This window comes from Elephas maximus, chromosome 6, assembly GCF_024166365.1.
Source record: "Elephas maximus indicus isolate mEleMax1 chromosome 6, mEleMax1 primary haplotype, whole genome shotgun sequence".
Classification (NCBI taxonomy): domain Eukaryota; kingdom Metazoa; phylum Chordata; class Mammalia; order Proboscidea; family Elephantidae; genus Elephas; species Elephas maximus.
This window is the reverse complement of record NC_064824.1, coordinates 76,047,583-76,060,939: the sequence shown is the minus strand read 5'-3', so window position 1 is coordinate 76,060,939 and position 13,357 is coordinate 76,047,583. Positions and strand designations below refer to the sequence as shown.

At 39.2% G+C, this 13,357-nt stretch overlaps 1 protein-coding gene across 1 annotated transcript in view; it reads left to right on the top strand.

Annotated features, from left to right (window-relative positions):
* Nucleotides 1–13,357, top strand: part of PDE11A (phosphodiesterase 11A) — a 600,047-nt gene that overhangs the window by 387,238 nt on the left and 199,452 nt on the right. Inside the window, exon 8 of the mRNA XM_049887539.1 lies at nucleotides 7,456–7,588. Within this exon, the coding sequence (XP_049743496.1) occupies nucleotides 7,456–7,588 (133 nt within the window). The remainder of the gene's footprint in view (nucleotides 1–7,455; nucleotides 7,589–13,357) is intronic.

Here is a 13,357-nt window from a genome sequence, read left to right as displayed (position 1 = left end):
AACCTAGAGTTGCCTTGGAAGAAAGTCTTGGTGATTTATTTACAAAAGAAAAAGGAAAAAGCCAGCCATTGAAAAGTCTATGGAGCACAGTTCTAACTCTGACAGACATGGAGTCACCATGAGTCAGAATTGACCTGATGGCAACTGGTTTGGTTCCTTTCCTCCTTCCTTCCTTCCTTTAGGTGCTAACCCACTATTCTTGCTCTATTCCTACTCATTAACTTCTTCCCTGAAAGGCAACAGGATAAACAAAATAATCTGGAACTTTGGAGTCAGACTTTTATGAAAACCCTATCTGCTTGGAGACATGTAGCACCTCTGAGCCAAGGTTTTCTCATTTCTGAAAATTTAGGTGATAGCACTTATCTCATAGGATTTATGAGGACAAAACAAACTAATTTAGGTAATGCATCTGGCCTGACTCTTGGCCCATGTGGGTGGTGGTAAGTACAAGTCTTTCCTTTTTCTTCTCTCCCTTTTTCCTGATTTCTCAATATGTTCTTTCCCTGAGAAATCTCATCCATTTTACTCTCTCTGAAGATAATCCCAAGTCTCTAACAGTATTTTCAGTCCTGAGGTTTGATCTGGGTTCTAGTCTTTGATTTTCGACAATGACCAATATGACCCAGGCTCGCAGAGAGCCTAAGTCATCTCTCTTCATCTCCTCAAAACAGCGCCCTTCTGATAATAGTACCACAAGAACTTGGGAACAAAATGTAAGCCATGGCTGAACCTTTCACAATGCCTCTTGAGTCACCAGCATCATCCCCTCCCACCTGCACAACCTCAGAGGTCTACTAGGAGCTCTTGCTTCCTTCAGTCTCTCCTTAGCCAGTTCTCCTTGTGCCCCGTCCCTGGATTAAACTTCCTAAAACCACAGCTTGAATCATGTCACTCCCCTGCTCAGTAATCTTAAATGGCTCCCCAGTGCCTATAACTAAGGTCTCGACAACTTGGTTGAAGCCTCTGCTCTTAAATCCTGACCTACTTTTCAGTCTTGCTCCCCACGCTATGTATCTTGTATCCGTCATTATTCCAAGAACACACCTTGCACTCTCCTACCTTTGCTCTGTATGTTCATGATGTTTCCTCCTCTCCTCTCCAGTCTCTCCTTGCTGAACTCTTGTCCAGCGTGAGAGGTCTAGCTTAAAGGTTTTGCCATCTGTGGATAAAACTTGCTCCTTTCTTGGTTCCCTGCCCCCAGCTGTATTCCTGTGTCTCTCTTCCAGACTCTTCTTCTGACTCCTCTTCCCAGATCCACTCCTTCAACATTGTTCTCCACCCCTATGGTCTCGCTGCAGCTTTTCTTTCCTGTACTGCCCACCACACGCTAGGGCAGCACTTTCCAAAGTGTTTTGTTACAGAACACTTTACAAATTGTAGCCTGGAGTAAAGTACACAGACAGCACAGAATGAATGGACAGGCCAATTAATCTCTGCAAGAGATGAACAGAATTCAATCCATACACTCTTTTAAACTTAGAAATGATATCATTAAATCAGATCCTCCTATCAGGTGCATCAGCCGCTCTGTGGGAGAAAGATGTGGAAGTCTGCTTCTGTAAAGATTACAGTCTTGCAAACTTCAACATCTCAACAATAAAAAGACAAATGGTTAAATTAAAAAATGGGCAAAGGATGTGAACAGACACTTCACCAAAGAAGACATTCAGGTGGCTAACAAACATATGAATAAATGCTCGCTATATTTTTTTTTTTTATCATTAGCTATTAAAAATATATATATATATATATATTTTTAGCTATTAGAGAGATGCAAATCAAAACTACAGTGACATACCACCTCACCCTGACATAACTGGCACTAGTCACAAAAAAACAGGAAATAACAAATGTTGGCGAGGCTGTGGGAAGATTGAAATTTTATACACTGTTGATGGGAATGTAAAATGGTACAACCACTTGCAAAACTGTATGGCACTTCCTCAAAAAGCTAGAAATACCCATATGATCCAGCAATCCCACTCCTATGTATATACATTAAAGAAATAACAGCCGTGACATGAACAGACATATGCACACTCATGTTCATTGCAGCATTATTCACAATATCAAAAAGATAGAAACAACCTAAGTGTCCATCGACAGATAAATAGATTAACAAACTGGCACATACAAACAATGGAATACTACACAACAGTAAAGAATAATGATAAATTTGCAAAATGTTTCACAGCGTGGATGAATTTGGAGGACATTATGCTGAGTGAAGTAAGTCAATCACAAAAGGACAAATATTGTATGAGACCCCTACTAGAAAGTAATAACAAAAAGTTTACACACAGGAAAAAAAGAAAAAACATTCTTGATGGTTACCAGGGGAGGGGGAGAAAATTACCAATTAGGTAGAAGTCAGCAGGTAACACTGGTGAAGGGAAAGACAATACATAATATAGGGAAAGTCAAGACAAGACAGGACACTGAGAGAAACTCAAGAATAAAGGGAAACTCCTTAGACAATCCTGAAACAATAGTATTAACAAATGATAATTTATGAATGGACAAATAGGTAGATAGAAACGCCAGGAAGTGTGGGAGGATTTAAGAGAACACATCTACTGGCAGATGTAGGTTTGGTAGTAGGTATTTCTACATGCATGACTGTAGGTGTGGTTCATATAGCACACATAAGGGCTATAGTCAGGGACCCCTCTTAAATATAAGTAAATACCTCCTAGGATGAAATCCCTAGGCTAGAAGACAAAAGACCATAGACTGGGGGGACATCTATGTCAACTGGCACAACATAGTTCATAAAGACAATGTTCTGCATCCTATTTTGGTGAGTAGCGTCTGGGGTCTTAAAAACTTGTGAGCAGCCATCTAAGATACAATGATTGGTCTCTTCCCGTCCAGGGCAAAGGAGAGTGAAGAAAACCAAAGACCTAAGGGAGCAATTATTGCAAAGGACCAATGGACCACATGAACCACAGCCTGAATGACCCTGAGACCAGAAATACTAGATGGTGCCAGGCTAACACTACCGACTGCTCTGACTGGGATGACAACAGAGGGTCCTGGACAGAGCAGGAAAACGAAACATCAAATTCACTGAAAAAATTAGACTTACTGGTCTGGAAGAGACTAGAGGAACCCCCGAGACTATGGCCCTAAGACATCCTTCTGGCCTGGAACTGAAGCCATTCCTGGAGACCGCCTCCCAGCCAAATGATAGACAAGCACATAAGATAAACAATAACAAACCAAAGACACAAGGAAAATATTAGTCCAAAGGACTCATGGATCACAACTACCACAACCTCTACCAGACTGAGTCCAGCACAACTAGTTGGTGCCCGGCTACCATCACTGACTGCTCTGACAGGGATCACAATAGAGGGTCCTGGACAGAGCTGGAGAAAAATGTAGAACAAAATTCTAACTCACAAAAAAAGACCAGATTTACTGGTCTGACAGAGATTGGAGCAACCCTGAGAGTATGGCCCTTGAACACCCTTTTAACTCAGTATTGAAGTCACTCCTGAGGTTCACACTTCAGCCAAAGATTAGACAGGCCCATAAAACAAAACAAGATTAAAGGGGCACACCAGCCCAGGGGCAAGGACAAGAAGGCAGGAGGGGAAAGGAAAGCTGGTAATGGGGAACCCAAGGTTGAGAGGGGGAGAGTGTTGGTGTGTTGTGGGGTTGGCAACCAGTGTCACAAAACAATATGTGTATTAATTGTTTAATGAGAAACTAGTTTGCTCTCTTTACCTTCATCTAAAGTACAATAAAAAAAAGAAGAAAAAAACTGAACATTTAAGAGTTACGCAACTATTTACAATTTGTAGACAACTGTGAATCTGAGTGTTAATCAGATAATGAAAAAAGGAGCTGTGCCAACTTACTGTGTACCTGTATACAATATCCTGTATGATGTATACCATATACATTATACTTCAATGAAAACATTGTACAGATACAAAAAAAAAGAACGGTAACACCCAAGAGGAACTTACTTTCCTACTAAGGATACAGTACTCCTTAGAACAACCAATTATATGAGACCAAAAGGACATTATTTGTCAAAAAGCAAAGACTTAGGAAGGGGTAGAAAATCAGGATGAAAGAAAATGGGGAACCGAGGGCAGAAACTAGGAGAGGACTGACACGTTATGGAGAATGAAACTAAGGTCATGAAACACTTTATGAATAAACTATTGAATGGGAAACTAATTGCTCTGTAAACTTTCACCTATAAATGCACAATAAAAACAACAGAATAGAGCACAGTTGTACTCTGACACACTTAGGGTAGCCATGCGTCGGAATCAACTTGATGGCTTTTTTTTTTTAGGTCTGTGCTCTACAGTAGAATATGAGTTTTCTTCACATAGGTCCTGCACATTTCTTGTTAAGTTTCCATTTTATTTCCTCACTGGTGATAATTCACTGAAGGGTTTAAACAAGGAAGAGGCATGACTAGCAGCTGTACCTAGAGGTGGTGAGAAGGGGGTAGCCTAGCCTCAGGTGGGGAACCTGGTTAGAAACCCCTTGCCATGGGGAATATGTTTTGATGCTCTGCAAGTTTTGCCCATTCTGTTATCGTAGTTTTTCTCATCAGGCAGCTTTCCCCCCTCTTGTGGCTTCTCTGAAGTGCGTACATCCTTCAAGAGAATGACTTAACACCCAGTGCGTATTGAACCCACCCTCTGGAAATAAGCCTCTGAGACCAAGAGTTGACTTCCAAGGAGGTGTGCATGGGACAAGTGTTGAAGAAACATCAAAATGACACCAGAAACCTCCCGTCTGAAAAAGTGAGAAAATGATTTATGCTCCCTGTCCCCACTTCCTCGGAGCTCTAACACAGATGACTGCGCTCCTGGGAAGCTGCTTTCAATTAGTCTGGGGCCTTTGGGAGCCATTTCCCTGCCTCTTGTTTGGAAATACTGTAAAATGGAAAGATGGCCCTGGAGGAGGATGCCTGGCAGATGCCTCTCCTAGGTGTGTGAACAACTTCCCCTTCTTCTCCCCTCCTGAAGTGCCTCAGAGAACCAGGCCAGGCAAGAGCAGGATATTAAAAAAAAAAAAAAAAAAGAAAGAAAGAAAAGAAAATGAAATCCCCCTAAAAGAGCTTCCATAGAAAAAGATTTCAGGAGCTAGGTTGTACACAGGAGGGCTCTGCGGGAGTGGGTTTAGAAAAAAAAAAAAAAAAAGATTTTTTTTTTTTTTTACTAATGCTACATTCCAGCAACAGCAACAGCAACAACATAAATAAAATTATACCTAGCATTTAAAAAAAAGAAAAGATTACAGCCTTGGATACTCTGTGAGGCAGTTCTACTCTGCCCTGTAGGTTCACTGTGAGTCAGAATCAACTCAATGGCAATGTTTTTGTTTTTTTTTAAAATCAGGTACATAATCACGGTTCTTCCTGTATTTTGCTTTCACTGCCACACAACATAAAATTTCAGTCCTGACAGGTATAATATAGCAAAGGGAAAGTAAAGCATGGGCTTTTGGTTATTTGCTGGTTTGTTTTAGGAAACAAAGGCTTCAGCTTATCTTTGAAGTGCTTTGTCTTTTTGCTGCTTTGATTTCGGTACTATCTAAGAAGTATAACCTAGCTTTTTATTAAGACTACCATTTTTCAGGCAGAGATTCATAGAGAATAACTTTATGTACTACACTTCTTCCTCACTTATTGACTACCTCATTATCCAACATTCTGCATTTAGGACAATAGTAAAAAAATCTATTATCCAGCTAGTTTGCACGTTAATGATGAGATGTATGTACGGCACTAACGAACGTTGAAGTGTGAGGCAAGAGTAACACTGGCTGTGATGGTTAAAGTTATTTGTGAGCTTGGCTGGGCGATGATTCTCAGTGGTTTGGCCGTTATGTAATGATGTAGTCATCTTCCATTTTGTGATCTGACGTGGTCATTCTCCACTTTTGCATTATACCAATTTCCCATAACAACCTGTTCTGTGAAACCTAACCATGTTGATAAGTGAGGAGAGGATGCATTAATATTTAATATGCAATAAGGGGTTAATAACATCATAACTATATGTTGAACTTATAAGACATAGATCAGCAATCATTATAGATGACATACACTAATTTTTTTTTTATACTAATGTTGGTGAATAATGCTAACACTTCCCATTCATTCATGCATCTGGCAGCCTCTTCATGCCAGCTCCCAGTATTCCTAGTATGGTACAAAGTCCACATAGGCCCATTATTGCATAATAACAATGACTATGTACATGTGTTTAGTGTTTGTCTTACATATAATATACATTTTAGATTAAAATTTCAGTAGAGCTATTATTATCATTGTCATTATTGTTGTTAGTTGCCATCGAGTTGATTCCAACTCGATGGCAACCTCAAAGGTACAGAGTAGAACTGCTCAATAGGGCTTTCAAGGCTGTGACCTTTCAGAAGCAAATAGCCAGGTTTGTCTTCTGAGGCACCTCTGGGCAGTTTTGAACCACCAACTTTTGACTAATAGTCAAGCACTTAACCATTTGCTCTACCTGGAGACATTTATTAACATAATGTAGAGCCCAGAGTTCTACAGAATGCAGTTTGGAAAACATTGCCCTGATTTACTTTCATTCATCCCCATGAAATTTCACTTATTACTTGCCAAGCCACAAATTCATACCCTCCATGGAAGTTTTCCTTGGTAATGTTAGTTTGAGTATTATTCAGTTTTGCATTTCCATAGCTTCTAATTGTACTGTGTGAGAGAAAAGATGGAAGAGGGAGGGAGTGAGAAATCTCACTAGTTCTTACACCTTTTTTGTAAATTTGATATTTGTAGTAAAAGTGATAAAAGGGAAAGTCCATGAAATCATGTAGCATGAAATTCCTTGTTCATATGGATGTAATTTGAATTATTAATATTAGGGGTCAGTAGAGTTAAAACAGACTTTTAATGAGATTTTGTAGCTAGGCAATGTGCTTTTTGTTAAGAAACGTACTCTGAGACTAAGAAAAAAATTACGTAACTACTATGCAATCTTGCTATATCTAAAATTTTGTAAATTCTCAATGTATTTCCTGATTTCCCTCCATTCTTGGGTTTAATTTTACCTGGTGCCAAATCATCTAGTCTGTTCAGTTGAGGGGTAGGTATGTGGAGATTGGGGAATTTCATCAGACTACTACCTTGGGGTCAGGTAGTAACCTAATTTCGGTCATTACCTGATTATCTATTTTTTGTCTGCCTGTGGTGGGGCAGTTGCTGTCTGGATCATAGAGAATATATAATTTCTACCCATGGATCTGATTATTTTATATTATAGCGGATAAGTCTTTTTGAGTTAGCTCCTGATAATTACCTCGCTATTGTTCTGTGACTAATGTCACTTATCCCTTCTTAATGAGGAAGATAGTCCTGCTAGTATTGTAGTTTTACAAGGTTCTTTCAAGCAAATTTATGTTTCTCTCTTTTCTTACTGCTTGCCTTGGTAGTTTCAAAGAAAGCATGGAGAAATCATCATACTCAGACTGGCTAATAAATAACAGTGTGGCTGAGCTGGTTGCTTCTACGGGCCTCCCAGTGAACATCAGTGATGCCTACCAGGATCCTCGCTTTGATGCTGAGGTGAGAGGAGTTCTGTGGTTCCAGACACTATTGATGGGTTGCGATAACAAACGGCAGCTCGCTGGTTGAAAGGGAAAAAGGGCATCATATAGATCAACAACAACCCCTGAGTTTACTGGCAATTCTTTTGCATCCTTCTCTTGGGATCTGACTTTTAGCATTGCCTACTGTCTCCTTGGAAACCATATGGGGCAGTTCTACCCTGTCCTATAGGGTCGCTATGAGTCAGAATCGACTCCATGGCAATGGGTTTTACTCTTGACTGAAAGTTAGAAAAACTTCATATCTCTACCCTGATTAGGTACATTTTATATTAAACTATGAAATATTTGATAAGAAGATGTATGTAAGTTATTTCACAATAGATCCTAGAACAACTACCATATTTAAAAAAATTGCTGCCCAAAAACAGTGAATTGGTTGGTATTATTGTTTATTGTTTACTATGTAAGAGCAGAGTGCTGATGCACAAACTATCTTAAAATAATATAGGTTCTGACTTGTAGAAGTTTAAATTCTAGCATAGCATAGAATGCCATAGAGATAAATTCACACGAACATATAAAATGTTGCTTCTTTATACATATACTGTTGCGATTGAGTTAATTCTGACTCATAGTGACCATACAGGACACAGTAGAACTGCCCCATAGGATTTCCAAGGAGCAGCTGGTGGATTCAAACTGGTGGATTCCAACTGCTGACCTTTTGGTTAGCAGCCGAGCTCTTATCCACTGCACCATGATGGCTCCACTTTATATATATAAATTTCTTTAAAGGAATTAAAATTTTCTTATTCTAGATCTCCAAGCTGAGATCTGAAGATTAACAGGATTTTTCTTGGTGAAGAAGGGTGAGGAAATGTGTGTTCTAGGCAGGTCGAGAGTATGGGGGGCTGGGGAACTGAAAAAAAAATTTAATGTGGCTGAAGGGCCAAGCTAGAAGAGGCTGGAGAGGGAAGCAGGGGCCAGATCATCGAGAGACTTTGGAAGCTGTATTCAGAATTTTGAGAATTTACCCTGGGTGATGGGAAACCTATAGTTGTGTTTTAAATGGAGAAGCAGAGAGTTATATTTTAGAAAGATCACACTGGCTACAGAAGCAGGGATAGATCAGTAATACCAACAATGGAACATTTAACCTATGCACCCCTGAAATTGAGAGCTGGCCTATGACTGTCAAGGTAGACAAACATTTGGTCCTACACCTCTCAGACTTCACAGTCCGGACTGCCCTGTGCTGTCTCCATGGTCAGGAGTGGGACACGACCATGGGCAGGGAGGCCAGGAGCTAAGTCTAATCTATAACATCGGTCAAGTCTTCTTTACAGATCTCTGCAAGGAAATTTTTTCTAGCATTTTTGAGCACTTACGAAATGCCATCTACCATTCTAAATGTTTTATGTGGCTTTTTTTTTTTTAATAATATTTTATTGCATTTTTGGTGAAGGTTTACATAGCAGTTTAGGTTCCCCATTCAACAATTTCTACACAAGTTGTTCAGTGACATTGGTTACGTTCTTCACAATGCATGAACATTCTTATTATTTCCATTCTGGTTGCTCTGTTTCCATTAATCTAGTCTCTGCAAGGAAGTTTTAAATTGCCAAAACTCGTCGCCTCAACCCACTTGCCTGGAACGCTCTTTCCCCCAATCTACATTCTCTGAGTGTTTCCTACTCTTTCTTCTGGCCTGAGGTTAGTTAGACACTCCTTCCTTGGAAATCCTTTCATGATCTCCCAGTCTGTGTTGGGTGCACCTCTGGTGTGCTCTCTGAGCTATATTAACACTGACTACCCTCTATCTCTTTTCAGTTTTGAGTCATTAAATCTGAATTTTGAGTTATCTTCCTTATGAAAGTATAGTCCAACGTTTCTGTAGTTCTTCTCCTTTATGGAAGAATACCAACACCTTGGTTCTGTGATTGGCACAGTGAAAATGATTTACCAATGTCAATACTTGTATACTATAGTGATTGTGTTCAGACTGATATTATAAAGTCTTGCCTTTTCATATCTTTCTCTTCTCCTTGATTTTAGAGAGAGAATGCTGAAGAACGAATATCGATACTCAATTTTATGGAGAAATACTCTCAGTATTCTATTATTAACATTAGTAAAAACTGAACAAACAGAAATGCTTGTTATACAAAAGCAAAAAATCATTGCTTGCCAATTCATTGTTACAAAGTCAACATATTTGATTAGACGTCAAGGGATAATGATCATTTCCTAACCCAAATTAAAGTGCTAAATTTGGTAAGAGTTGCTATTATTCTGCTCTAAGCTTTGGACCATAAAAAGCATCAAATTCTGGAGAAGCAAAAAGAGTCCATGAATTACATCATTACTTTTTTTTATCAGTTCATTCATAAAACATGTATACAAAGGTATGACAAAACATGATGCAGTGCACATGTATGCACTTGCTACCCAGATTAAGAAAAAGCACATGATCATGACTTTTGAACCCTTGTATTGACTTTTCCAAATCTCATCTCCTTTCTTTCCCCCAGAGAGGTAACCACCATCCTGAATTTTGAACTTATAATTCCTTTGCTTTACTATATAGTTTCATCAATCACACATGTTTGAATCCCTATATAATATATTGTTATATTTTGCATATCTCTGAACTGTATGTAAATTGAATTAACCTCTATGTATTTTTCTGTGGCTTGCTTTTTTCACCCAACGTTATGCTCCTGAATTGTGTGGGCAGAGAAGAAGCAAGTCTGGGAGGCAGCTGGATATGATGTGATGAACCAGGATTATAAACCTGGGTTCAAACTCTGGCCCCACCACTTGCAGGCTATGAGGCTCTGGGTAAACTAACCTCTCTGAACCTTACTTTGCTCGTCTGAAATATGGGAAGAGTATCTTCTTTGACTTGTAGGTTTTTCCATTATTAAATGAGATAATGTTTGTAAAGCATTTGGCCCAGTACTTAAGACATAGTAGACGTTCAGTAAATGGTAGCTTTAATATTTGTTTACGCTGTAGTTAAATGAAATTGTTCCACAGCAACTACTGAATGACTTGCTAGGGGATCACCCTGTAGATTCTTCAGATCTCTAACTGGTGATGATGACCCCAATATACGCACTTGTGCATTTTGTAGTTTCTTCTGCAATTTGGACTAACATGGGAATCTTGCCAATGTGGGGACTCATTATACCAGTGGCTAGTTTTTGTTATTAAGAGGTAAGTTACTATATCAAACTTTGCTTTAGCTTTACAGTTAAAGTGTTAAACTAGATTTCTGATTTCTATGTCTTTCCCACCGTGTAATAACTTGTGGAAAGCCCTCAGAAACTTTGCCCAAAGATACACACCAAGAGAATGATCTTTATTTTGAAATCTCAGCTTTGAAACTGTTTGTCTTTCTTTTGATATAAGCTACAAAAGGATATCTTTAATATCGTATAAATCCCATCCCAGGTGCTGTCAGGCCCTTGCTGAGAGGGTTATGGGGCAAGTGATCATAGTTGTCCACCTGCTGGGTATATTCTTTGTGGTTATGTTAAATTATTAATAGAGTTCCCTTCTTGTGGTGAACAGAACTACAGTGATTACTTGGCTTCTGTTTGCCTGTTAGAGCTGACTCTTAGAATGGCACCTGCTGAGCTTGATAGTGTGCATGGTTTGAAAGCCAAACTCCTTGGTTTATGGGTGGAAAATAATGAGTGAATAGCTATATCATATAGTCACAGAGCCAAAACTAAGTTTCTGGGCTTTAAATTCTGCAAACCTATGAAGATCACTATATGTTTGTTCTGTTACAAGTCTCTGTAATCCTTGAAAAGCATGGAGGACGGACCTAGTAAATACAACTATATAATATTTATATTTATAGTGGCTCAATAAACAGTTGTATGCATGGGTTTTTTAGTTTTATCAGTTGTTTGCTCCTTGGGAAGGGAGTACCCACGCTTAGCTCTGAAGACATTGAAAGGAATTCCATGTATATTGGCTTTCTATTGCTGCATAACAAAATAACGCAAACTTAGCGGCTTAAAACCAAGGGCTTAGAACTGGTTTGTTCTGGTTTGAACCTCTGCTAATCATTTGCATTTCTAACAATTTTCTCTGCCGAGAATTTGCATTTCTAACAAATTCCCAGGAAGGTATACGTAAGAATCACTTACAGATCTTGTTAAAATGTAGATTCTGATTCAGTATATCTGGGGAGGAAATACAAATTCTCAGCAGGGGCTTGAACTGGAGTGAACCAGTTTGAAGCCCTGCTTAAAACAACACCAATTTATTCTCTCACATTTCTGTAGGACAGATGGCTGGGCACAGCATAACAGGGTTCTTTGCTCAGGGTGTTGGCTGGGCTGTGTTCTCAACTGGAACTTGGCATCCTTTTCAAAGCTCATTTGAGTTGTTGGCAAAATTGAATTCCCTGCAGTTGTAGGACTGAGGTCCCCATTTTCTTACTGGCTCTTAGCCGAGTCTTGCGCTCAGCTACTAGACACTGCACTTCAGTTCCAGCCATGTGGCTGTCTTGCAACATGTCAGCTTACTTCTTCAAAGCCATGAGGAAAATCTCACTGCAGTTGGCTACCACAGAGCCTGATATGATATAATATAATCCCAGGAGTAACTATCCCATCAGATTCACAGGTCCCATCCATACTCAAGGGGAGGGGATTATACAAGCTTGTACACAGAGGAAAGGGGGAATCTTGGGGGCTATCTTAGAATTCTGCCTAGTATATCTTAATAAAGACTAAAGTTGAGTTTACACAAAATGTGTTGACCCCATGAGGCAGTCTATATATTCTGATATGGAAAAATGTCCACAAGAAAAAAAGCAAGCTATAGAGAAATATGTTTAGAATAATATATATAGAAATATATATACACACACACACATATATATGTATATATATATGTGGGAATATATATATGTAGGAATATATATGGGAATATATATATACACATATGTATGTTATTTTTCTAATAGATATCTCACACTTAACATGTCCAAAACAGAGCTCACAATCTTTCCCCCATGCCTGCTCCTCTGTTACCCTATCTCTGTTAAGACAACTCCTTCCTTCCTGACATTTATGCCAAAAATCTTACAGGTTTGACTCTCTCTCGTGTTGAACGTCTAACTCATCAGGAAATCCAATTATCTGTAAAATTTATCCAGAATCTGATCACTTCTCGCCAACTGCTACCACCCAGTTCCAAGCCATTATCATCTCTGAACTGTTTTATGGCCATAGCCTCTTAATCTGTTTCTCTGCTTCTACCCTTCCCCTCTATCCTCTATTCTCAACCAATAGCTAGAGGGAACCTTTAAAATTTAAGTCATATCATATCTCAACTTTGCTCACAAACTCTTCAATGTCTCTGTATTTCAATAGAATAAAAACCAAACTCACGGTTTTCAGAGGCCTACAATGCCCTACACAATCTGGCACTTTATTAATATCTTACTTGCCTTGTTCATACTGCTCCAGCCACACTGGTCTCCTTGTTGTTTCTAGAACTTTCCACTTACACACAGTCCTCAGGGCCTTTGCACTGGCTGCTCCCGTGGGTAAAATACTCTTCCCCCAATATCTATATGGCTCACATCATCACCCCCTTAAAACCCTTGTTCAAAAGTGGCCTGTCAGTGAGGCCTGGAACCCTGGATGTTCGTAGTCCTGCTTATGCTGCTCTATTTTTCCCCCATATTTCTTAACACCCTGTAACGTGTTAAGTATGTTATTTATGTATTTTGTGTATTGTTTACCATCTGTCTCTTCTC